The 26,737-nt window shown below is 36.5% G+C and overlaps 1 protein-coding gene across 1 annotated transcript; it reads right to left on the bottom strand.

Moving 5' to 3' along the window:
- Positions 1 to 541: 541 nt before the first annotated feature.
- On the bottom strand, positions 542 to 26,466 carry LOC121419979 (transmembrane protein 145-like). The gene is made up of 14 exons (XM_041614488.1): positions 26,304 to 26,466; positions 21,934 to 22,008; positions 20,237 to 20,323; positions 18,456 to 18,683; positions 15,745 to 15,823; positions 14,429 to 14,500; positions 12,461 to 12,529; positions 9,063 to 9,222; positions 8,157 to 8,250; positions 4,663 to 4,835; positions 3,540 to 3,660; positions 2,503 to 2,766; positions 1,837 to 1,884; positions 542 to 1,374 (listed from the first exon to the last, which is right to left on the bottom strand). Exons 1-13 carry the CDS (start codon positions 26,436 to 26,438, stop codon positions 1,837 to 1,839), a joined length of 1,605 nt encoding a protein of 534 aa, XP_041470422.1. The 5' UTR covers positions 26,439 to 26,466; the 3' UTR covers positions 542 to 1,374.
- Between the last annotated feature and the right edge of the window lie 271 nt (positions 26,467 to 26,737).

Genomic DNA, 26,737 nt, shown 5'->3' with positions numbered 1-26,737 from the left:
TTCAAAACATAAGGTGAGTCTACATCTAAATTTCTATTCAAAATTTCTATTCAAAAGTACTATGGAGCATAGCAGTTGAAAGTCACTCTTTTGGAGATGGTCAAGTTTATATTTGATCCTTTCAGATGCAATGTGCAACAATCAATGGACGGAAAAAAAGTCTGTCCAATTTTAGATGTAATAACTTGTTTTTATGGATTTTCATTCATGTGAAAAAGTTGAACACATCTATTCATTCACTGTCAAGATATTAGTAATAATATTTTACTTGGAATAATTCTGGAAAATAGCATCCAAGACTGATGCTGATCTTGCTAGCATTCAGTTTTTGGTCTACATTTTTTTCTTTTCTACTTCTGATTTTTACTTTTCTTTCAAATACAGAAAACATGGAAATATCAAGGATATAACATATTTTTACCCAAATAGTCCAATTAATCTGCAAATGTCAGCACGGCTGGCAAACTCTTATAATACTAAAAGTGACAATAAAAATAATCTAAAGAAGCATCTACCACGGCAAAGTAATTTTTTGTTTTAATATATCAATTTAAGTACTTATCGATATGAAAGACGTGTTTTGCTCTCCCCTCTGGTAGGCAATGCAAAGCAACTAAGTGATAGTAAATTTGCTATCACCACAATAAATTGGGCCACGTATGTCTATCAATGCAATAAAGGAAAAACTTGATTCACCATCATTTTAAAATCAAAAGTACTTAAAGCTAAATCAAAGATTTATCACATGGAATGAATATGGTAATAGTCAGTTGCATTTAAAATGCACAAATGAGGTTCAAAACAATCTACAAGACAGTATATCGAGATAATTGCAAATGCATAATGAAACATTGTGAATGTGTTTGTAGATTTTGATTGAAATAATCAAAGGATTGGTAAAAAAGTTAAAGGAAACTGAGGAGCTGAAACAAAAAGCTTAGCGATCGATCATGGGCTTAATGTTACGTCTGATCATACGCAACAACCAACGCAATCAATCGTATAAACAGGCACCGTGATCAATTTTTTAATCCAACCCAAATAAAAAAAGATGTTTTCAGAAGAAAATGAATAATCACACAAGTTGAAAAATGAAAGTTTGAACAATATTGGACATAACTTTCTTCTTATTTGTCTGATTTCTTTCAAACTTTCACCATTCTGTTTTGTCATTTATCTCCTTTCCAACATGACATTTTAAGACCAAGGTTGAGTTCCCCTTTAAGTTATATGTTATGGGGCCATGGTGTGTTGACGATAGAGTGCTGATGTACTTGCAATTTGATTGCTTTCAACTTCTCTACCTACTTTGATCACGTTTAAACTCATTTTTTGTGGGTGTGAAGGCATCGTTTCACATGGCTGGCTCCTCATCTGGAATGAAAGAGGTCAGAAAGGTTAATAATGGTAGGATAGACAGATGGTATGGAGATAAAAAGGAAGACAGCAACAACAAAAAAACACTCTTGTTAATCTTCAAGACACAAATTTGCAATGGTTAACCAAAATGATTGTTGCACGCAATATTTGTTAAAATTAACTCTTCGAACCCTGAATTATTTGGGACAGTAGTGACCCTCACCTTTAACTATATGCAGATAAAGCATATTGGCAAAATGAAGAAAAATACATTTGAAATGACTTATTTCATATTCCATAGCCAATCAAAACCATTCATAAATGTGACATTTGTGTAAATATTTCACAAGATAAAGAAACCAATCAAATATATTGTACCACAGCCCCCTTTAATATTGATCGTATGAAAGTAATATCATTATTAAGATGCTTCATCTACCAGAATCTGGTCATTAAACATGCAGCGTACAAACTCACCTACTTGGCCATGAACATACTGGATACATCACGTTGTGGATTACGGTTCTGTTAAAAGAAAAATACAAATAAAAAAGAAATATCAAAAGTGCTTGCATACATGATGAAAAAGCATCTCAATAATTGTGAATTTTTTATAGTTTTGTCCTTGAATAGACAAATATATATTGTAATTATGAGGTGCTTATATCAGGTGACTACACAATGGTGCACAAAATATTTCCTCGGTTTTAGCAAACCTGCTAAAGGCACTTGGTGCAATCGAAAAATAATTCCTGCCGGGTACCCATTTACCTCACCTGGGTTGAGTGCAGCACAATGTGGATCAATATCTTGCTGAAGGAAAATATGCCATGGCTGGGATTCGAACCCACGACCCTGTCTCAGGCGAGTCAGAATTCCCTGACGATGCTCAACATCATTTTCAAAAATTGCACTTCGTTTGTCTATTTCAGGGTTCATCTCAAAGAAATTCGTGTATATTAATAGTGTAGCTGCAATACAGTTTATATGAATGGTCCATATTTTATCATTATTATTATGTAATTTAGATCTCTCCCCCCCATCAAAAAAAATCACCCTGACAAATACCTTAAATTCAATTGGGTGAGCCACAAGCTAATGCAAAATATGTACTATCTGTAACAATCTAAATTATGTACTTACAACTCCGTTAGAGGCGCCATTTACCATTCCGTTTGCATTACCGTTGGGTTGGTTCTGCGCATACTTGTTGGACTGCCCTACGGTGAACAGCTCTGTAAAGTTTGGTTGATGATCGTTGCTGAATACGTTGGCAGCATAGCCATGGTGCTCGTACGCATCGGGGTTATTCTGAACCTGGCCATCTGGGGTGTCGATGACACCGACTTGCGAGGTGCGGACGTGGTAGGGAAAGTTGTGATTGGCTGCCGACGGTCTGGTCAGAATCTGACCGGGAGATAAAGGGGATGGATTGTACATGTAGAGTCACATGCATATCTGACACAGTGGACGGACACTCTGATAAATAAATTCCTTCCCAATAGATGGGATAAAATCATTAGTGGAAAATGTTGATTTTAAGGAGCAGATTTTTAATAATTCTAAATTAATACCGGTAGGTCTAAAAAACAGTGATTGAATGTGAAGAGTCAAAATCATTAACTGAATATGAATCATATGTTTACATGTTTGCCCAGTATAATCTATTACTATCATATCTATCTACTATTATTATTATAAAAAAATAATTTTTTTCCATTTCATTGTCACTGTCACCACCATTTTCATCATCACTAAATATTCTTATCATTATTACCAATTTTATTATCATCATTATCATTTTTATTATCATCATGATCATCGCACTTTTCGTGCGGGATTGAAATAACTCCAATGACTGGGGTAATAATAAGCTGTAACGCGCTCTTAGCCATTCTTGGAAAAGAGCTTTATAAAAATTGGCTAATATTATTATCATCATCACTATTATTGTTATCATTACTTATATTTTACTATTGTTATCATGACTAATATTTGTATCATTACCATCATTATCATTAACATCATCATCAATTTCATTTTTATATATATATTTATCATCACTATCATAACCAGCCCTGGTTACAAACAAATATATGACTAAATAAATTACAAAAAGGATTGAATGACTAATGAAGAAAGTGAGATAAGACAAAGTAACAATTCAAATTGAAACTTACCAAAAAGCCAAGCTGTGCCACAAAGGCGATGATGAGTTCAATGGCATTCATGGCCTTCTCTCTCCACCATTTAGGCATGGCTAATGATGCTATAATGTTCATTACAGGCATTGCAAGAAACCTGTAAAGAGAGAAAAAAAGGTACCATTTTTACATGAACAATGTGGCTATGACGATAGGCATTGCAAGTAACCTGCAAACCTACAAACTGTACTACAAATGCAAGGAGTTCAATGGCATTCACGGCCTTCTCTCTCCACCATTTAGGCATGGCTAATGTTGCTATCATGTTCATTAGAGGCATTGCAAGAAGCCTGAAAATAAGAGTGTCGCTGGGGCGACCACATCATACACCACGGCTGTAATTCAGAAAATGGAGTTATTGGCCAAGAGCGGAAGGTGGCGACTTGACCTTTGACCTTTTGACCACAAAATCTATAGGCTTACTGGGATCAATGCTAGTAACATACACACCAAATTATATGAGCCTGGGTTGGGTTTAACTGAAGCTATCACATCTACAAGGACTGCAGAAGGGTAAGATGAAAAGATGTCACTGTGACCTTGACCTTTAGACCTCAAAATGAATAGGATTCCTGGGATCCATGCTAGTAACATACACTCCCAATTATATGAGCCTAGGTTAAGTAAAACTAAAGTTATCACGTTTACAAGGACTGCAGAAGGGCACGATGAAAACATCTGTGACCTTGACCTTTTGACTTCAAAATCAATAGGCTTCCTGGGATCCATTCGTCAACATGATTTGTTATCCAACAATTGGGCTAAGCCTGAGAGTCACTGTCGGACATTTCATTCGACAGTTACAATAACTATTTCCTAATCATCATTTTGTCTATGAGCATTTCACCTCATAACCAGTTCGTCTAATATCAATTTCATTAATTTCCCACAATAAACACTTAGTCCAATTAGTCCAAATTGGATACGTACTAAATGGCTATTGGACCAACTGGTTTATCAGACGAAATGGTGAGTGGACATTTTGGCAAATAGACTGTGTGGATAATGGACGAACTGATGGTAGACCAAATGATAGTGGACAAGTTGGCAATTGGACGAATTGGCATTGGATGAATTGGAAATGAACCATTTCACTTACCACATTGTATAGCAGAAGAAGAAGGGTATGTAGAAAGAATTCTTTTCAGGATAGTGCTTCAATGTGAAGAAGATGGCGTAGATGAACCACAGCCAGGTGAGCGCCCTCAACGCCACTAGGACGTACCCTGCAGGGCTCTCGTACAGGTATAGCACCTCTCCCGCATCAAAGGCCTTTAGGAAGAGAAAAGGGCATAGGATTGGAACTAGTTAGACATTGTGAAGAGACATAAACTACCATGCTATCATGCAGGTGTGACACATCTCTAGTAACAAATGCCTTTAGGAAGAGAATACTGGCATGGGAATGGAACTAGATAGAGATGTGAAGGGACACACGTAAACTACCAAGTGATCATACAGGTATAACATCTCTCCAGTATCAAATGCCTTTAGGAAGAGAAAAGGGCATAGGAATAGAACTATTTATACATGTGAAGGGACATAAGCACGACCATGGAAAATGTTCACTTTAGAGAAAAAAATGAAGTTTAAGATTTCACTTCAGCAGTCAAAATTTTTTAAAAAGTAATCTATAAAGTCTCAATTTCCAATAGAAAAATCGCAATATTGATAAAATTTTGTAGTTTTTTCAAATCATCAAAAAAATAGAATAGTAAATTGCAAAATGTAAAAAATGTGGCTATTTTTAAACAATTCATCTTTCCTGTCTTTACTAAAAGCAAACAAGGTCCCAGAGGTCTCTTTTAACTTTTGAATAGTTGATTAATGTTTAAATCAACAGAAAATAATCGTTAAATTTTATGCCATTCATCAATTTTAGAGAAATCTGTCTTCAGATTTGTGTGATTTCTTTACCATTATCAGTGTCATGTCCGTTACGTTTTTCACTTAAAGTTTTCACAGCTTACAGGAAATTTGTCTAAAGGTACTGCAGATTCAGATTCTATGTTAGAATTAAACCCCCTACCATGTGTAGCAATCATTTTCCCTCACCACTTCTCATTTTCATAAAAATGGCGTAACGGACATGACAATTCGCGTAACGGACATGACGCCTTATATATGGCAAAAGGCAGCATTCACAAAAACAAAATATTAGGCTCAGTGTCACAGACTGAGGCCAGCCTCAATTGTTTGAGGATAGCTGAATGTAATATTTCCTAGAATCTGCATGTCATTCAAGCTATTTTTAGAAGTTGGTGAATGATGAAAGTTCAGCTCTTGTTCTGGTAGATTTTTCTGAGAATTAACGGTATGCCACATAATATTAGGATAAGATGCAGCTAGATCTGGCAACATACTCAGATCACAATCTGCATCATTTGTGTTTGAACAAACATTTGATTATCTTAGGTTTTTGCACTGACAGTTTGGAGCATTATAAAACTCCAACTTGTGAATTCATGATCATTGATGATATTACTTCAAAGTATCTGACTTTCACCAACCTCTACATACTTCTTCAGTGATGGCATGGGCTCACATTTAAAAGCAAGTTTGTATTCGGATATCTGTGTTACATGATGTAGCTCTATGAATCCATGAATCTACAGTGGCATTTCTTTGCAGTATCACAAAGCAAAGGGCCGTGGAAAGAATGTGGCGCGATCAATAAATTATGTCATCATAGTAGTATTTTGGTCAGCCATAATCATGATTTGAATGATGTATCTTCAATTGTACACAAGCAGCGCGGACAATACAACAAAATTAGATACAGCCACATTTGTCAGCAAGCAAGATCGTACGATTTAGAACATCCAAGATTTGATGAAAGGATGATTATACTCAGGATGATAGTTATTTTGAATGAAAAAAAAATCTCAGAAGCTATTTACAAACATTCTGATTACCTTTCAACTCATACATAATCGATAATGAAAAACCGGTTTCCAGGTACTGCTATTGAATTTTTATTAAAATATTTTTTGATACCATTTTTTGTAATCTTAAAACTGACATTAATACGAGTACATGTTTTTATCATACAATACATTCCATAATATGTTCATCTTGGATTTATACAGGTCTGGTATATTTTGTTTTCTTCTCACAAAAAATGAGATTTGGTCTGCTCAGTGTGCAGTAGTGGTATGATAAACATTGTATTCAATATAAAATTATCACTTAGGCTATAGCTATTAAATTAATGATACCTGCTAATAATATCTACATATTTTTCTTTAGAGTGTTAGTAAAGGTACTTTGCTGCTACATAATTACTTTCATTATTCATATTTCTTTCATTTTCAAACTAAGAAGTGCTGATGAAGTTCACTTCATAAGGGTGTCATGTCCGTTACGCTAGTATATGATAAAATATTAAGGCGTGAATAAAAAAATAATCTTTTCTATCAACTTTTCTCCTTTAATTAGGTGTGGTGGATGGTAGTAACTTGAAAATACTCATTAACTGTTGTTAACCGGTGTAATTAATTTTTCTAAATATTTTTTTGTTTTATAAATATTGTACAAAAAGACCCCCTCTCAAATTGCAAAATAATAGGAGATATTACAGATTACCAGTTATGATATGTCTCTCTAACCTCTAGCCTTAACATGTAAACAATTAGACTTGTACCATATCTTGTAATAAAATAATTATATTCGCTTACAAAAAGTGGACGAGACTGTCATGTCCGTTACGCTTCGTGTGTCATGTCCGTTACGCTACATTTTGAGCTAGGAATACAGAATGCACTGCAAAACTGTTGTTAAACACCATTTTATGGATAGAGCATGATCTTAAGATTAAATTAACACCAACGTCAGGTGCATGCAATCTAAGAATTCACAGGAATTTTGATAAGCAATAGGAGGTAAAAATGCTTCGTCCATTTCGTATCATGTCCGTTACGCTCACGAAGAGTGCAATTTCTCCGCAACTGTTCAACGAAACGATTTGAAATTTTATGTGTATGTAACAGATACTTAAATGTGTCTGATAAGCTTAGTAACAATTATCAAAAGACTGCTAATTCTACTGTATAACTCTTTGAATTACAAAAATTTGTCTGAACGTCATGTCCGTTACGCTGGAATTGACCACATTTAAACTACCACACTAGAATAGAGGTGCAATACCTCTCCAGTATCAAATGCCTTTAGGAAGAGAATACTGGCATGGGAATGGAACTAGATAGAGATGTGAAGGGACATATAAACTACCACATTAGAATAATACCTCTCCAGTATCAAAGGCCTTTAGGAAGAGAAAAGGGCATAGGACTGGATTAGAATAATACCTCTCCAGTATCAAAGGCCTTTAGGAAGAGAAAAGGGCATAGGATTGGAACTAGTAAAACATGTGCAGGGAAATAAAAACTACCGTATTACTATAAAGGTATAACATCTCTTCAGCATCAAAGGCCTTTAGAAAAAGAAACAGACAAATGAATACTAGTAGCACCAATCTCAGTTCAGTTTCCCTTGGAAAATGTCTCTAAATATGACTCAGTTTGTTAAAAAATGTGACATCTTTAACCCCCCCCCAAAAAAAAAAAACACATTTGATTTGAAAAAAATACTTACATATACTTCATAGATGAATAAGGCTGCATACAGCATACAGTATATAGCCATTAGAATGGTGATTTTTACCGTGCCAGAATGACTGAGGCGTCCTCTGATAAGTGAAATGAAAAGATGAAGATAAATTCAACTGCATGTTTTCAACTCCTTTAATATCTTCACTTGCGTTGGTAAACAAAGGTACATACACTGAACATTTGTGATAATTTTTTTTCCAAAACCCCTGTCTTTAAAAAAAGAAGATTTTTTAAAAGTGATTACAAAATCACCAGCTTAAACTGTATAGGGGAAACAATAATTCAAAGATACCAGTTCAGAACAATTACGATTGTTGAAAATTGTTAACGCTGCAAAGTCAATTCTGCTCAAAACAGTAATTGACAACTACACTTAAGCTTTACATCAATGGAAACATGTGACAATGAATGGGAAAACACCAAATATTTGTACCAAGTGATTTTCAGTAAGAAATTCAAAGTGGTTTTGGTCAGCGCTGTAATTTCAGTTTTCAGTATTCTTGAAAGAGGATATTCTTACTATAGACAATAGGAAAAGTGGATGTACCAAACAAAACCAAAATTGCTGATTTGACAGTGTAATTTACATAGTGATTACGAAAACTCCCTTGTGAGTATGTAGTGACTACTTTCTTTATTTTCCAGTTTGATTTGCTACTTTTTTTTACCACCAAACAATAATTTTGGGTGTGGTGATATTACGTCACAGAGCGCAAAACCACATTACTTTTTTAGTCAGGTGGGTCTGGTATCATTCCACTGAGGGAAAAATAGTCCTCACCTTTTTCTATCATAATCATATATTGTTATATAATTGTCAAAAACATATGCAGGAATACAACACCTTAAAACCTAAAATAAAAACTAATTTTCCTTTTTGATATTTTACCTGGTAATGGTATATCCCTTTGCCATGAGGATCAGCTGAAGTAGAAAGAGGGCGTCGGCACCCGACTGGAACGCCCTGGCGGTGAACTTTAGCCCTCGGACCTCCGTCCCGTCATTTGCATAGTCAGCATAGAAGATGATGTAGAATACAAGGCTAAGAACTGAAATAAAGAAAGAAAAAATGAATACAATAATTACAGCTGAGCTGACAACCTTTAGAAGTAAGAAGTAATAATCCAGAAGCTCAGTCATCATTTTGACATAAAAGTCATTATCTCATATGCACCACTTTCATCTCTGGTAGTCTCTCATTTGCGTGAATCCATGATAAATCCCAGAGGAAAAAAGTAAAATGTCAAGTGGGTTAGCCATGCCCGTGTTAAAGGCAACTGGGAGTGGTAATACACGTTCATCTTGTCGCCAGGCCCTTAAAACCTAGTTTATCGAAAGAATAAAACAAATTTAACAATGTAGAGCAGCACAGAACCTATGTTTTAGAAAAGAGAAAAATCGTGGCAAACTTGTATCATACTTTTTATCATTCTTTTGTGCCAAAGGTTGCTACGAGAATGTTGCAACTCTAAAACCAAGCATCTTCTGAGCTGCCCTGGGGGAAAAAAAAGAAAATTGGGATACATGTACGAAGTTTTCACAGCCTAGCAATGATATGCCGTACAGGCCCTCTATAAACAGTATTATCTATTACAAAATATGAACACGAAATACATATGAGAGGCCAAAGTACATCTTGTAACTGATCTCGAATTCAATACGTACAGTCTTATCATGCAGAATAGCGAACTTTCATTTCTGACTGCTGCAAGAGCTAACCCTAATTTAAGTGGGCTATTTCAGAAGGGGATTCAGACCCCTTCACATCTCGGAAGCTGATTGCGCGATTATTTCGAAAATTGGCATGCGCGTAGAGCCGGATGTAAACTACATGACTATGTAGTAAAATTTTCAAAAAAAATGTGTATATTTTGGTGTTAATTCATTATGGAAATAAGCATATAAAATTTGCCCTACTTTTTGTTATGTTTCGCCTTTATATATGCATGTACCTAGTAGAACGCTAATTTTTGGTGAGAATACTAATTTTTACATTTCTAACAAATATATACCAAAAATTTGCCAAAAAATAATATCATATGTACTTTTTCATTCTGTTTTTTCAAACCTTTGATTTTTATTGGATTTTTTTTAATGAATTTTGTAGGGGACAATTTTGCGATAATATATAACATAAAATAAATTGATTCAAACCCAAAAAAGTAAAAATGATCAAACATTTAAGCTATTTGGTTGAAAAACACAATTTGCATTGACTTTGCACACGGAATCATGTTTTCAAGCAATGTTGGGTCTGATATGTGCTCACAAAACGTTGCGTAATTTCTGGACTGCACATCCGGACGTCATGAAGTTGGTCTCAAAAGATGTCCAAGACTTAAAAGAAATAAAATGTCAGTGAGTAGCGCAGTCAAACATTTTTGCACAGCAGCGTAAAAATGCAAAATGTTGAGGGGGTCAATTTGACTCCCCCCGCCCAGTTAAGTAAGGGTTAAACGCACACAAGGAATCAGTCTTGTTCTGAAGGAAAAATAGGACACACAAAAAATCAACACACACATCCACAAGGGCATTGATACGATGGCTCAGCCAAAGATACCATGGAGCCATTGAAATACACACAAGAAAACGCATCTTTTCAAACACGCTTGAAGGAATTAGGCAAATATAAAGTGCAGGTGTAACTTGCAATTGCCAAAGTGAGTGTTGATATTTGACTAATATTTGCACAGTTAAATCTACATTGTGTGCACAGGAATCGGGGGGGGGGGTGTTTCCATGAAGCACCAAGTCACTGATTTTCACGATACAGATTTGGTCTGAGCCAATCGGATGCAAGGATCTCAGAAGCTTTTGTGCAAAGTGGTGCTCAAAGTTACTTAACCCCACCAGAAAATGAACATATTCGAAAGCGGTCAAAGTCTGCCATCTTTTGGATATTTAACCCGAAATAGACTATGTCGACGCCTTAGACGATCTCGGCCATCGATCGCGCAATCGCGATGGAAATTGGCACGAGCGTTACACATGGCATAATCTACAAAACTATAACATCAAATTCTGCAAAAAATCTCATTGCTCATTAATTATGCTAATTTATGAGTAAAATCAAGTCTGCTCTGTTTAACAAAATAATGCACCTAAAATGCTGATTTTTGTTTCACACACTCTTTATGGGAATCTGATCAAATGTATTTTCAAAACATTCCAACATCACATTTAATTTCTTATATAGTTTATTGTATTATAATTTCTAAAGTATTTCTCTGTTTCTTATTGTTTTTTCAATGGAAATTGTCAGGGATGTTATCTTGACCATAAACAAGATAAAATTAATTGATTTTAATCAGTAAAAAGAAAAACAATGATACATTAATGAATTTTGGCTAAAAATACTATTTGCATTGGATTTGTACACAAATTCATGTTTTTGCGCAATTTTGGGTCTGCATGCACTTACAAAATGTTGGGTAATTTCTGAACAGCGCACCTGGGGATCACAATTTTGTTCTAGAAAGCTGGCAAGGCTTGAAATTAAAATTTCAGCAAGCAACGCGGTTATAAAGTTTGTGCGGCAGATTTATCACGAAAAATGTTGAGGGGGCTGAATCAACCTCCCCCCCCCCCGTCTTCTTAGGGTTAATTGTGAAGTCAGGTGATAAAATATTACATTCAATATAGTTTATTTCTCTGGGCTTATCGCCAGGAATTGTAGTATTGTTGTCTACGCTAAACACTCAGCATTAATTAGTGTGTTTTCTTGAGTTGTTCATTATTAACTTTACAGCACCACTGTATAACAGGTATTCAGCGACAGACAGTGAATACTTGCTTCGTGAAATGCTCCCTATATACAGGAGATATTTATTTATTTATTTATTAGAACATATTTAATCAGGTACAAAAGATCAGTATAAAACTGTTTTTCATCAATGACCTGATGAAAACATAAAGAAAAACATAAATCATCATATCATACATGAAAATAAGGTCAAAATCTAAATCAAAGATAACAAACATAAATAAACAAATATTGTTACTTAAATGATAATATGAATCAAACTAAAGTATTTCAAATTATTAAAAGGGAACAGTAACTAATTTTAATCCTATAATTTATTCGCTGATAAAAACAATGAACAATGAAATAATTCTGGCACAATAGAAAATCGAGTGAAAAAATGGCAACCAGTTATAAATGTATGTCTAACTATAAGATATCAAAGGGTTAGGATTATTACAAATAAAAGCAATGTAACATCAAAGTTAAAGAGGAATAGGGGAATTGTAGAATACAATTATGTTGAAGGGATTGCATGTACTTACTGTATAAGAAGAGAACCCACATGTACATCTTATAGGTGGTGTGGAAGAGGGACCTTGAAGCAAGTAACACTGTAGAGAGAGAGGGGAGACAAAGAGAGAGACATAGAGAAAGGAAAAGAGAGAAAGAGACATAAAGAAAGGGAAAGAGAGAAGAGACAAAGGGAAAGAGAGAAAGAGACATAAAGAAAGGGAAAGAGAGAAGAGACAAAGGGAAAGAGAGAAAGAGACATAAAGAAAGGGAAAGAGAGACAGAAAAAGTGAAAGAGAGAACGAGAGACATGAAGAAAGGGAGAGAGAGAGAGAAACAGAGAAAAGGAAAGAGACAAAAAGAGACATCAATTATAATAATAATTGGATTTATACAGCACTTTTTCCACAGGATAAAAGCACTGTTGATGGCATTAGACAAGTTAAGGTCCAAGTGTGTTATATAAGTGTTTTTTTAGATGTTTTTTGAAGAGGTCAAGGGTAGAGAGATTTCGCAGAGATGAAGGGAGTTTGTTCCAAGGGAGTGAAAAGAGTTGAAACTGGCCTTTTTTTCTGTATTTTCCGGACGTTCATGTAGAGAAAGGGGGAGCGAAAAAGAACAAATATTCATATTGTCCAATATGCGAATGGACAATGCCGTAAAATATTCCATGAAATATTCCAAGATTTCGGAGAGATGGAGTTTGTTCCAAGGGATTGAAAAAGTTGAAACTGGCCTGTTTTCTGTATTTCCTGGACAATCATGTAGAGAAAGGGGGAGTGAAAAAGAACAAATATTCATATTGTCCAATATGTGAATGGACAATGCCGTCAAAATATTCCATAAAATATTCCAAGAAAAAAGCATGCCCCAAAAAAAATTCACAGAGACCTACATGTAGGGAGAATTTGCCCAATAGATGCCAAAAGACCACTGGACGATCAAAGAAGAGAGTCCAAGGAAATCCCCCATTACCCATTAACTGCAAAGTTTAAACATATTGGCCCGAATTCACAAAGGTGATTTTTAAAACCACCTGTACTTCCTTGCTTGTTTACCGTGTATACTAAAAAATGTCCAATGATGATGCACGCTTTTGTCACAGTTTGCCAAATTGACGCCTGTTGCAATGGTTAAGTACGTTATTTAATAGATGATTCCACTCTTTAAAGTGTAGACTCATTAATTCAGAACAGAAAGCTCTTGAATAAAATACCGTGGGTAACCACGGCAACCGGTGTCAATTTGGTGCACGCTGACAAAAGCGCGCATCAGCATTGGACATTTTTTAATACACACACGAAATAAGTAAAATTTAAACAGGAAATCTATTAAACCATGGGTTCAGGAGATGGTTTTTAAAAACCACCTTCGTGAATTCAGGCCCTTCATCATATAGGCAGAAGGTTGACTGTGTCCAACTCCCTATATGTAAAGAATTCCCAAAATGACATACAGCATTAGACGTGTATCAGACTATTTATCCCAAATTTACCCTTATGCAATTAACCTGTGCAGATCAAAATCTTCCTGTCTAGTAGCAGAATAATTCCAAAACTGCCAAGTCTACAAACATTCTCGTGTTATACTGTATAATAAAAAGAAATGGCATGTACATGATGTAAAAGCAAAAATCCATCTAAGGAAATTGTCAGATACTGTAACTTGATTTTGACTGTGAAGCCTGCACGTTACCCAAGTAAGGGATATGACAGCTGGCCGCCATCTTACAAAGAGTGAAGACTGATCCAATCACTTGTAACTCTATGGAAATCCATCAGTGTCATAATGTTTTCTACAGGAAATTTGCACAATGCCCCTTGTAAACAAAGAGAAGCACGGTGAATTTTCAAGAAATCAATGAATGCACGATTAGCCAACATAGTTAGAAAATATTTTGAAGAAACATGCGTAACACTAATATTGACGTTGCTGGCCGTCCATAGTTATGATTGATCGGATCAATCGCAACTCTTTGTAAGACAGGGCCCAGAACTTACTTGCGACATATATAGAGCATCCAAAGAGGGCCATAAACATGAATAGGAATGCAATGTCTGTTGCTAGGATACCTGTAAACAAAATGAGAAGAGGTCATGAAGAAAAGAAGCAGCCATTATCATCAATATCATCATTTTAGCTTGAATCATTATTTCTGCCTCTTTTTTTTCTATTCATTTAGCCATAGCCGGGGTAATATATAGTGAGCCATTGAAGAGGCAACTTGATAACAGGCACCTATTAAATGCTACATATTACTATCATCTAGATCCCTTTGACTTCTACTAATCATTCTATTCTGTAATTAATCATATCAATAGTATTTTCTTAATAATAAATACATTCAATAGTGTGTGAGAAGGTCTTCATATCCTAGGTAAATCAAATTGTTCGTCTAACATGCTACACTGCTGGTTACATTTTCACTTGACTATACACAGAAGCTGACTGAACATCTTGTAAGGTTTCTTTTTGGTTTCATCTTCTTTACATGTATGTCTCCATAAACAGCAAGTTATGTAAATTGCTTTGTGGTATTCTTTACTTGTATTTTTTTCTAATTATGAAAATGAAACGAAAGTTCATAATTTATTGTTCGGAATAGAAATCTGAAACTAAAAAACTAAATTTGTTTCACCAAATTGATCATGGGCCGGCAGCCACTGTGCAGCACCAGATTGACGTACATGTAGCTCATCTCTTGAATGTTTAAACATCAAACAGGGTAGCAACAACTCCCACATTTTGACATCTTTGGTCTGACGCAGCAGGGGTTTGAACTCCCGATCTCCCTGTTGTGAGGCGGAAGCTCTACCAACTGTGCCAACGCACCGGTAATTATTTGCCTTGTCCAATAAAAAGCTTGAACATGTACGGTTTCTTTTTGTCTCTTGTAACCTTGCTGATTTCCTATCTACGTGTATGAAGCTAACAAACCTCTAACATTACCGGTATTACCTTTTTTTACCTTGAATTACAGTCTCTTTGAACATTGGGGATTGTCAGGGGGGGAATAGGAAAATGAGGATCTTCACCAAAAATTGGAAGAAGGGCAAGTTGAATAGCTGGGCTATCCTAAACCCAGTTGAGTCACTTAGCAGCATAGGAAAATTAGGATATTCACAAAAAATATGAAAATGGTAGAAAAAGTTAAACTAGTTGAAGGGCTGGACTATCCAAAATCCCGGAATGAGACACTTACTGAATTAGGAAAATTAGGGTCTTCACCAAAAATATGAAAACGGTAGGAAAAGTAGAATTAGTTGAAGGGATGGACTATCCTAAAACCGAATAAAAACCCCTAGGAGTCACTTACCAAACTGATCAGCAGAGAAGTGCTTGTACCACCAATCTTCACCATTGGTCATCGTCAGTTTGTAGTTCATCAGCAACCCCTGAGGATGATAAACCATTTTGTCCCAATTTTATTCATGGCATCATTTTGGAGATACATTTAGAAAGGAAGACCTTCTGGTTGGTGTATCATAAAGCTGTTTTAAGTTAAAAGCGACTTTACAAACGACTGGTGATCCTTTCTTGTGGCAAGTGATACACACCGCATTTCTCTTGCCGTTGATTTAGTTCCCAAGAAACGACTGGTGATCCTTTCTTGTGGTACATGTAGGTGATACACACCTCATTTCTATTGGCGTTGCTCTAGTTCCTAAGAAAAGGGTCACAAGTCGTTTGTAAGTCGCTCGTAAAGTACTAGCAGCTTTATGAAACACTAACCTGGGGGCCGTTTCATAAGGCTGTTTGTAAATTAAGAGCGACTTTAAGAACGACAGGTGAACCTTTCTTACGCACTTAACCATCGCCAATGAATATACCATTTTCCACAAGAAAGGATCACCGGTCGTTCTTAAAGTCGCTCTTAACTTGTGAACAGCTTTATGAAACACCCACCTGGGCCCTGTTGCATGAAAGCTCACCATAGGAACAATGCTAATCAGCCAATCAAAATCAAGGACTGAATGAAAGTTACTACTGGATGGTAAAGTTACCACAATAGTAACTTTACCAAAATAGTAAATTTTGTGCAAAAGGGCACAGGTTATTTTTTCATATCTTATTTCCCTTTCCCAGCGTCCATGTGATATTCCTCATGCTATTGCTAATATTGCCACTCAATTCTGTAACTGTATGATAATAAATGACTTTTTAACCTATTTGAACGCTGAATTAACTTTGGGGGGATAATAAAGACAATTGTTTCCATGCTATTTTCTTTGAATCAAGATTTTCATTTCGAACCATTGATACTGATGATTATTCTGTAGATGTTGTCCAAGAACTTTTGCAATTTATTCGCATCTTTAACATGATGTTACATGTAGGGGAGAAAACTAGTTATTAGGATTGTTGAATTTAATTGTACGAATGTGCAACATTGCAACATCAGTGTGCAAAGTGTTAATAATAGCTTTCTTCCGCATTAAAGGGGAAGTTCACCCAGACAAAAAGTTTGTTGTCAAAATAGCAGAAAAATTAATAAAAAAATATTGCCGAAGGTTTGAGAAAAATTCATCAAAGAATTAGAAAGTTATTAGAATTTTAATTATTTGATTTGTGACGTCATATGCAGGCAGCATTCCTACTTAGCGAATGGTAAGAAATTATTGAAATCTCATTTTCTTTAAAAATGGTTTTTACTGTAGTTTTCATATATCAATATACAAATCATTTCACACCTGGTCATGAATAGAAACAAAATTAAGTCATCAGGAACCATACAAAGTTTGAAATTCATGCATTTTAACCCTAAATAGACTGGGATATTTCGACGCCTAAGACTGGGGGGGGGGCTGATACAGCCCCCCCTTATGATCTCGGCCGTTGATCGTGCGATCGCGATGAAAACTGGCACATGCGTTACCCATGGCATTATCTACAAAATTATAACATCAAATTCTGCAAAAAAAGTCATGTCTCATTAATTATGCTAATTTATGAGTAAAATCTTAAGTTTGCTCTAATTAATAAAATAATGCCCCTGAAGTGCTAATTTATGTTTCACGTACTCTAGATAGGCGTCTGCTAAAATTTATTTAAAGAAATTTCAACATCACATTTATTTTCTCATGTATTCTATTGTTTTCTAAATTTCTTATGTATTTCTTTATTTTTTCGACTATTTATTTTTTATTGTTTTTTCATTGGAAATTGTCGGGGACTTTATTTTGACCATAAAAAAGATAAAATTAATTGATTTTAAGTGGTAAAAGGAAAAAAGATGATACATTTATGAATTTTGGCTAAAAACACTATTTGCATTGGATTTGTACACAAATTCACCTTTATGAGTAATTTTTGGTCTGCATGCACTTACGAAATGTTGCGTAATTTCGGAACCGCGTACCCGGGGGTCACAATTTTGGTCTCAAAAGTTGCGCGAGACTTGAAAGTAAAAAGTCAGCAAGCGACGCGGTCAAAAAATTTTGCGCGGCAGATTTATCTTGAAAAATGTCGAGGGGGGCTGAATCAGCCCCCCCCCCCCGTCTTTTTAGGGTTAAATCACATAACATATGGGGCAGCTGGTCGTTTATGACGTCACAAATCCAAAACTTTGAATTCTGATAACTTTCTTCAACCCCTGAAGGAGGTATATGACCAAAGATAATCAAACCATAGGTTATTGCATTGTAGCACGGTGCTACATAATTTGTTAGAAGCAAGTAAGTAAGGGTAAGTAAATGTTTAAATTTGACCTTTTTCTCTCTTTTGACATGAACTGATCTCTACTTTGTATTGTATTTCTTTTTCCAAAGCGATTTTATCTTGCCTGCTATGACCAAAATAAGGGTCAATATCATATCATATCGACCCTAATTTTGGTCATTCTACCGTGAGAATTTTGCTTTATCCTGTGTGAATTATGCTTGCCAAATTCGGGCAAGTAGTTTTGGTCTTCACTTCAAAAACACTTGCCCGACTCTCACTTTTGCTTGCCCCGGGCAATCGGGCTAGTGCCTATGTGGCACCCTGATTGCAGTATCACTGAACGGACAATCACTGTAAAGATCTTACGTGGCCGGCATTGCAGTTGGAGAGGACGATGTACCACCATCTGTCCCGCACAGAGCGAAAGCTCCGCCCACCCTTGCAGTCAAAGTAGTGAGAGTCGCCGAACAGCCTCCTCCAGTCGCTGTCCACGTCCGTTTCCAGCTGAACGCACCCCGACCAGACGTAGGACGTGGTCAGGTTCACCACTTGGTGGTTCTCGGGTTTCAAGACGGACTCTTTCTCTAAGCATGACTGGAGAATTGAAGAAAAGTAGTACATGTACCTCGAAGGGATGCGAAATGTGGTGAATAAGCCAAACTGTTTATACCCGTTAATACATGTATGCATACTTCTTTCATTGGAACCTGTCAACAATAGTTACCTACACAGGTCTACATGTGAATGTACCCTTTATTACTTGAAATCACTTTTATATTTGACTTGTTGGTATGGCTGGCAAGCTTTCGCGTTGTCAAGAACCTAAAAATATGCATACAATTTGAAGATGATAATAATTACATGTAGGTCTAAATTCTACATATACATGTATGTACATGACCAGTCCAATGGTTTTTGGCGGTATAATCTAATCATATTCATTAAGGGTATTCATACAGTTTTAATATTATCATTTCTCACCTGCAAATCTTAAAACCAGGCCAAACTTTTTTTGGGGGGGGGAGGGGCTACATTTCCCAACCTACTGGCTGAATCTGTGACATTGGGGAATCTTTAACATTGCAGTGAATGAAAGTGAGACTGGGAAACAAAAAAAAAAAATTTCAATCAGAAAACAAAGAAACCTTATAAAGTTAAGAATGGATTTAGATCAGCAGACAAGGACTATTCTCATCGGACAAAAAATTACACTGCCCCATATTTAGAACATTAGACGGAAAGGAAAGGCCAATGGTGACGTTTCCTGAAAAACACAAACGGTCACTTTCAAACGTGAGTGACATGACAATCTGAGACGGTAAAGGGCCCATATCTTCAAACTTATTTATCATGAATCGATCATGACTACGTATGTACATGGAGGTGTCTGTCTTTTACACTAATTAATCATATTACCAGACGTCTTTCCGAACTGGAATACTTAGCACAATGCATGTAGGGAGTTAACCTGTAAAGTCAGGGATACCAGGCACCCTGGTTTCACAACACACGTTACTTGGCTCTTGTGCTACAGGCTTTCATGTACATGTACGCAAGCTGGGGGTGTACGTGTAGGTCTATACAGATACATACATGCACATGGACAGTTTACATACGTTACATGTACATCAGGGGAAAAAATTATAAAGGGGGCCCCGAGGCAATTTCACTCAAAAAAAATGCTCAAATAACCACTGGAAATCCCCATTCAATGGAATGTTTAAGATTCTCAAATGTTGCAGATTTTATAGAAAGAAGGCTGTGAAAACTGTTCCCCCCACCCCCCCCCCCAAAAAAAAAAAAATTAATTTAAGAACATGTAAATGAAATGATAAGGAGCAATCAGCTTCAATGTGGTTACAGTCAGATGAACTGGGCATGCACACTGCTTCAACCTTCCTGATTGAAAAATAGGGACAAATTTTCTCGAAAATAGGGAAAAAATAATATTTCCTATATTTCCTATATAGGAGTGCAAATTTTTTTTTAAAATAATAATGATGATGAAATCTTGAATTAATAGCAAGAGCCCTCAATGGTATAAATTCAAAATGATTGAGATATATCTGGCGCATAAAGCTTAAGTACCATGTACATGTATAGGTCAAGGGTAGAAGCGAAATTAGGGGTCAAAGGTCACTACTTACCTGCAGAGGTGCTGTATCTAATGGGTAGACCGACGGCCACTGACCCGGCTCATCGTAATACAGAATTAGGTTCTGGGTTTGAAAAGACTGGATGGGAGAAAAAAAAAAACAATCTTAGAACTACAGCTACATGTATTGAGATTTACATGCACAACTCTGACCTGGCAAGGTTATCTGCTGCATGTACTTCCATCATTCTCAAAGCACTATTTGATTTTAGGACTGTCCAGGAGCCCTCAACAACAACACCAAATCAGGCACAAATTTACACTGAATTTTCTAAAACAGGCGCTTAATTCGAGGACCTGAAATGAGCTGGCGATCGATCCCAAGTGCTTTTCATACATCCTCTGATTTTCAGACTGCATTCTCAAATGAGGTTTCCACTGTACCAATGGCAACAAAACCATGAGCTACATGTATACAGATTTCTTGTATTATCGTGCTTCAATTAATTAATAATAATAATAGCTGGATTTATATAACACTTTTTGCCTGAGGATACAAAGCGCTTGTTATTATTACACCGGCTTTAGCTCGAGCTACCATCACTAGCGCTCAGTGCATGCAAAGAATTTAATCCTGCTGGGTACCCTTTCACCTCACCTGGGTCAAGTGCAGCACAATGTGGATAAATGTCTTGCTGAAGGAAATTACGCCATGGTTGGGATTCGAACCCACAACCCTCGGTTTCAAAGTCCGGAGACTAATCCACTGGGCCACAACGCTCCATTTCTTTTACTATCGCACTTCAATTAGGCGCGTGTTGCCTACATGTAAAGCGTGCATTCATAATTGGACCTTTCTTACTGCAAGTGTTGAAACAAGCAATATCAATTATGCACACTAATCTGCTTAGTCCCTGGTATCGTACAATTGAAACTTCTTCAGACCTTAAAGGAGAATGAAACCATTGGAACAAGATAGCTTGTGTGAAAACAAAAAAATCAACGAAACAGATCAACAAAAGTTTGAGAAAAATCGGAAAAATAATGAGAAAGTTATGAGCATTTGAATATTGCGATCACCAATGCTATGGAGATAGCAATATGGCAATGCGACAAAGATGTGTGATGTCACTTGTGAACAACTCTCCCATTACTTTAGTATATATTTCACTTGAATTGCCTCTTTTATCACATCTATCCATAGATCATGTGTTCTTTCTCCATGAGGGCATGTAATGCATATTTTTTTAAGAATACATCATGGATAAAGAGTTTGTATCTTCATAAGAAAAAGCAAAAAGAGACATTTTGAGGGTATTTCATAGTCCACCAATGGGAAAGTTGTTCATCAGTGACCTTGTCGCATTGCCAATGGGAGGATCTCCATAGCATTAGTGATTGGCAATATTCAAATGCTCATAACTTTCTCACTATTTGTCCGATTCTTCTCAAACTTTCTTTATTCTTATTTTTTTATTTTTCTGTTTCTACACAAGCCTATTTGTTCCAAAGGTTTCATTCCCCTTTAAAGTTGTGAAACACCCCTATTTACAATGCACATGTACTGTATATGTATGCAGTGGCCTGGGTTTGAGCTATACTAGATTCAAATCAAACTCATGCTAAGATTGATCACAAATTATGTACTTTTAGATCTATGGGTATTAGGATTTATCTAATAAATATCAATTTTATTTTGATTTAAACTGATCATAATTCTTTGTAATACAGGGCCAAGATCTTTCTTACCTGAGGATATTGAACTTCAAATCGTAACCTTCCAATGTCTGACAGAAAACAAAATCTTGCTAGAAATATCCAATTCTGTAGGAATTCAAAAAGATAGAAAAAAGGGTTGGTGACAATTCACAATGCACACGAGTCAAAAGTTTGACCGACAACCTTCCAGACTTTTTTCCCCACACAGGGTCAGGGTAGTCTACAGGCACAGACCCTGATTGAAACTATGATCAACAAGTGTGTCTCCATGCAAAGACTAGCACATACAATACATACAAAACTTGCTGTTGAGCAAGAGGGCCTTCGGTACACAAGGCATGAGTAGGCTGCAATTCAGACCCTTAACTCGAGTGAAGGGTTTGCACAGCACAGTGACAAATTGTGTACAACGGATAGCGGAGCGTTTTGCTTATTCATGACGTCATCCAGCCACTGCTGAGAGCCAATTCATGAATGAAAATATAGTACTAAGCATACACAGTGCAAGCCTTCCATTTCCCCACACTGTGCCACACGCATTCCAACGAAACAAGTGTGCAATTCTCTTTCACCTCGTACCAAAATTGACCTAGAATTTCACTTTCCTATATTTTATATGAATTATGAAAGGTATTCTCAGAGGATCTCGGAGGGTTTTTTTTCTCACCGATACCGCGCAGGTAAGCGAATTTCCATTACTTCTTGCTTTTCCGTAAAAATCTTGCAAATTAGCGTCGATATGGCATCGTCTTCGCTGGAATTTGTAAAGTCTATCACAAAGTCAATTGGCTTCCGCGTTTCTTGGCGTCGCGTAAATATATGCATGAAATTGCAGAGTCTCGATAATTTTCGATCGATAAAGGAGCGATCCGATCACGAACCAAGACCATTTCGTACACAACGTGACCGGATATCGTTATCGCTATCGATACTTCCGCACGCAGTCCGAAGGAATTATTTTGGCGAACATGTAGTCATGACGTGATCCACGCGATTGACCAATCAGCGGTCTCCGAATTGCTGTGCCGAGACGATCTATCTGTTGTACACAGTCTATGGACGATTGGAAAGACTTCCATATGTCCCCTCCACTAATTTTAAAAAATACTTCTCCAAAACCCCCTTCTTTCGTTCTTTTTTTTCTGTTTACTTCCGGTTGGAGCTTGGATTCGAACCTCTCGCTGCTGATCGAGGCATCTTCTGTCTGTCGCCTTACTCACTGAGCTAGCAGGAATTGTTGAAAGCCATGGGTTTCATAACGGTTATCAACCGATATTACGACTAGTCTACTCTCCAAGAGTATTGGGTATTTATTTTTCTGACTAAATAAACCGATGCCATTGGGAATTACACACACTCGAATTTTTGAAGGAATAAAGCCATATTTTGGTATGTATCCAACTTTTCCTTCTTAAATCTCTTAGATATATGTTAGATAATTCTTGATAAACCTTCTCCATATTTTTTTTTCAATTTTAATGGAGGGGACATATGGAAGTCTTGCCAGACGATTTGTTGTTGTGCACAGCAGACTAGGGTCAAGGAGTTCTAACACTATAAACTGAGAACAAGGTTATATTGACATTGATTCAGCAAACTTAATATTCAACTTGCCCAAGGTCCTATAGGGTTAAGTCAGACTACGCTACATGCACTCATTCAATGAACAAGGTTATGATGGTTACATGAATATTCATGCAACAGAATATAGCATAATTTCCAAGGAGTTGATCAGCTCATCTAGTGTGGCGCGATGAGTAAAGCGATGCATGCGCTATTATGAATTCACTGCAGTCAAGATCATTGTTGCAGGTTCGAGTCTAGACCAAAAGCTTCAGTCTCTGTATTTTGGTTGTTCCACTGAACTACGTTGGCTCCACTCACCAATACATAGACTGAAGAGATTGGAGGCCTGTACGTACAGCCAACGTATAAGTGAACTAAAGTTTTATAGGTCGCGATTTAAAACTGTTTTTTAAGCGAAATTTACAATTTCATGGAATCCATTACCAGGGAAATATAAGTAATTGCATACCTTGGACCAGAGTTATTGATAAAAATCCTCTGGATGATCCAGAAACCTTTCATCTAAGACATTTTCACCTGAGCCAGCGGTTTTTCTAGCAAGTTGCCATCTTGAATGACGTCATTATCGTTAATGTCTCGATATATCAAATGTTGTCTGCTGCCTGTGATTGTAGCGGTTTTGCTCGCATGTGGAGCAGATCGCACAATTATTAATATCGAAAGCAATAACGATATCACATTCGTAAATTGTCGATGCACTCTCCGTTCGTTTGTAATTTTGGCTGCTTTTTTGGGAGTGATTCGGGCGTCCAAGTCTCAAGAAAACATCGGTAAAGTACCATTTTCATTATTCTTTATATATATTTTTGTCATTTTTCATTGATCAGAAATTATGAATTGATATCTTGTAGATGATAAATCCTTAGTGTAAATTTGACGTAAAAAAGCACATCCAAATCTGGACAGTCAATCGACAAAAGGGAGGGCATGATAACACATGCGAGCTCTCACTAACACTCTACCGTCGGTGAATGGGGATGATAGTAAAATGTCAGAAATTGTTGAATAAATCCCCAGAAACGACGGTTATTCCTGTCTAGTTTGAGTCTTGCATTCAACGATTTTTCTCAGGTCTTTATTTTTTTTATTCAAAAAAAATAGAGGCAAGACTGAGAAATTACAAGACCAAAATTTGTAACTTTTTGTTAGTTTGATTCAAAGCCTCCAAAAACATGCTCCAATGGAAATTAGAAAAGGGGAAAAAGGAGACAGAAATTGTGTACTTATAGGGAAAATATGACTATTATTTTTCGATATTTTCTTTTATTATTAGCTTCATAAACTATTTTGTTTTTGCACACTTTTTTTTACAATAACGAAATTGCCGAATCTCGGTAGATGCAGCAATGTGCAGGGGTGAATTAAACCTTGTTTTTGACAATTAATATTTAAACAAATATGGAATAAAATACACAAGAAAAAAAAAGTGAGTGATGCCATCGCTTTCCCCACCTATAAAAACCTATAAATGTCATAACGTTTGTACATTAAATTTTAATAAAATTTCTGCTTTTTTTTTTAAATTATACTTGTTTGATTTTTGAAATATGCTTATTCAAATTTTGTTGGAGAAGATTTCTCATACAAATGAAAAGTATGTAGTTTTTAAAATAAGTAGGAATGAAGTTAAAGAAGAACCCTCCCTATCATGGCCCCGAGACAGAGGCAAATAAAATATTGTAAAAAAAATAAAGAAAGCTTCAAATGGATTCAAATAGGGGGATGTGAAAATCAGAACATTTGAAAAAAGAGAAAAGCACAAAGGTACAATAAATGAGAGAGAAAGGGAAAAGACAACAGTTAATTTCAACAACATACCGAACCTGTAATCTCAGATGCAAATGCTTTAGCATCATCAGCAAAAATTATCTTTATCAAGATCATGGTGCAGTGCACCTGCAGCAGCCGGGCGCTGCGCTGCAAGGCAGCAAAGTGAAGAAACACTGCGTGCCAGGAGAAAATTTTACGTTGTAAGAGCACATTTGATTGGCTAATTCAGCTCAGTAGTGGAGTGGCCTAAAGGGACTTAATTGAGCGCTTAGAGTTTTCAGAATACGAATTTGGAGGTACATTAGCGCTCCATTAAATGGGTAACTTAAAGGAAATTTAAGTGGAAACTTACAAGACTTTTCAGAATACCCCCCCCCCCCATATGTTTATGTAGTATAATTTCTGATAAAACAGGAAGTGAAGTTGCGCAATCGCGCAGCAGCCGAGGTAAGTCACTGTTTTTGTTTCTTTTAACTTGATTTTTCCCAATTTTTTGGCATTGAAATGCCAAGAGGGAATATCAATTTGCATTTAGGTATGTCGTGTTACCATGGTTACTTAAATTTCAAAATTTTTATTCATTAAAGACAAAAATTGAAGAGCCCCGACAAGGGGATTTTGCATTGTAAGTCCCCTAATGGTGGCTGCACGATAGCGAACCGTCTGTGTATGACTGAGCCCGAGGTCGAGGAGTGAGGAGAAATTACAAAAATAAAAAAAATTTAAAACTCCTCGAAACAGACGGCTACCAGCCAGATGTCTATCAAGCGGGTTGCCCTGGCGCACCATCTTTTCCATACACAATGTAAACAGCCTAAAACAATTACTAATCTAAATAGCATTTAGGGTCATCAACAGTCCGGTGATTTATCTCCAGATCTAGATCTAAGCCTAGTCACGGAACTGTGATTTTCCTTATTGGACATGTGTCGATAAGGATTGCGCGCGCCAGTAAATGAATGATGAATGGCCGTTATCCCGGTACGCGATAAAGGTAAACACATACAAGAAACGAAAAGAAATTCGTCGATTTCTATACTCACATCGGTTGTTTCTATTCGACCTTCTTGATATAGGCATAATGTACTCTGTAATAATGAACTTAATATGGCAAGAAATAGTAAAAATTGTTGAACAACGAAGATTTGCTCCTTCGTTCTTCTGTCTAGCTGCGCCATTTTCTTTGCTGATTATCGATTTTTATTTTCATATTGCGAAATGCAATGGCTGTGGCCGTGGGCGCGCGTACGGTACGTACGGCCGTACCGTGCAAGCTAGCGAGAGTTACGACAGTGGTTACGACGGACAGTAGAACATTCCGTCGAAGGCTGGGAATAACATGTACGTAATTCGGTAGCGTTCGATCGCCTAGCAACTGTACACTACGAGTCTTTCTCAGTACAGTCTGTGTACTGTTCAAGCTAGGCGTAATGAGCCAAAAAAAAATGAGGGGCTCGATATATATATATCGCGTATT

The sequence above is a fragment of the Lytechinus variegatus genome, chromosome 8 (assembly GCF_018143015.1).
Source record: "Lytechinus variegatus isolate NC3 chromosome 8, Lvar_3.0, whole genome shotgun sequence".
Lineage (NCBI taxonomy): Eukaryota > Metazoa > Echinodermata > Echinoidea > Temnopleuroida > Toxopneustidae > Lytechinus > Lytechinus variegatus.
The sequence above is the reverse complement of the archived record's forward strand: the minus strand, read 5'-3'. Positions and strand labels throughout refer to the sequence as shown.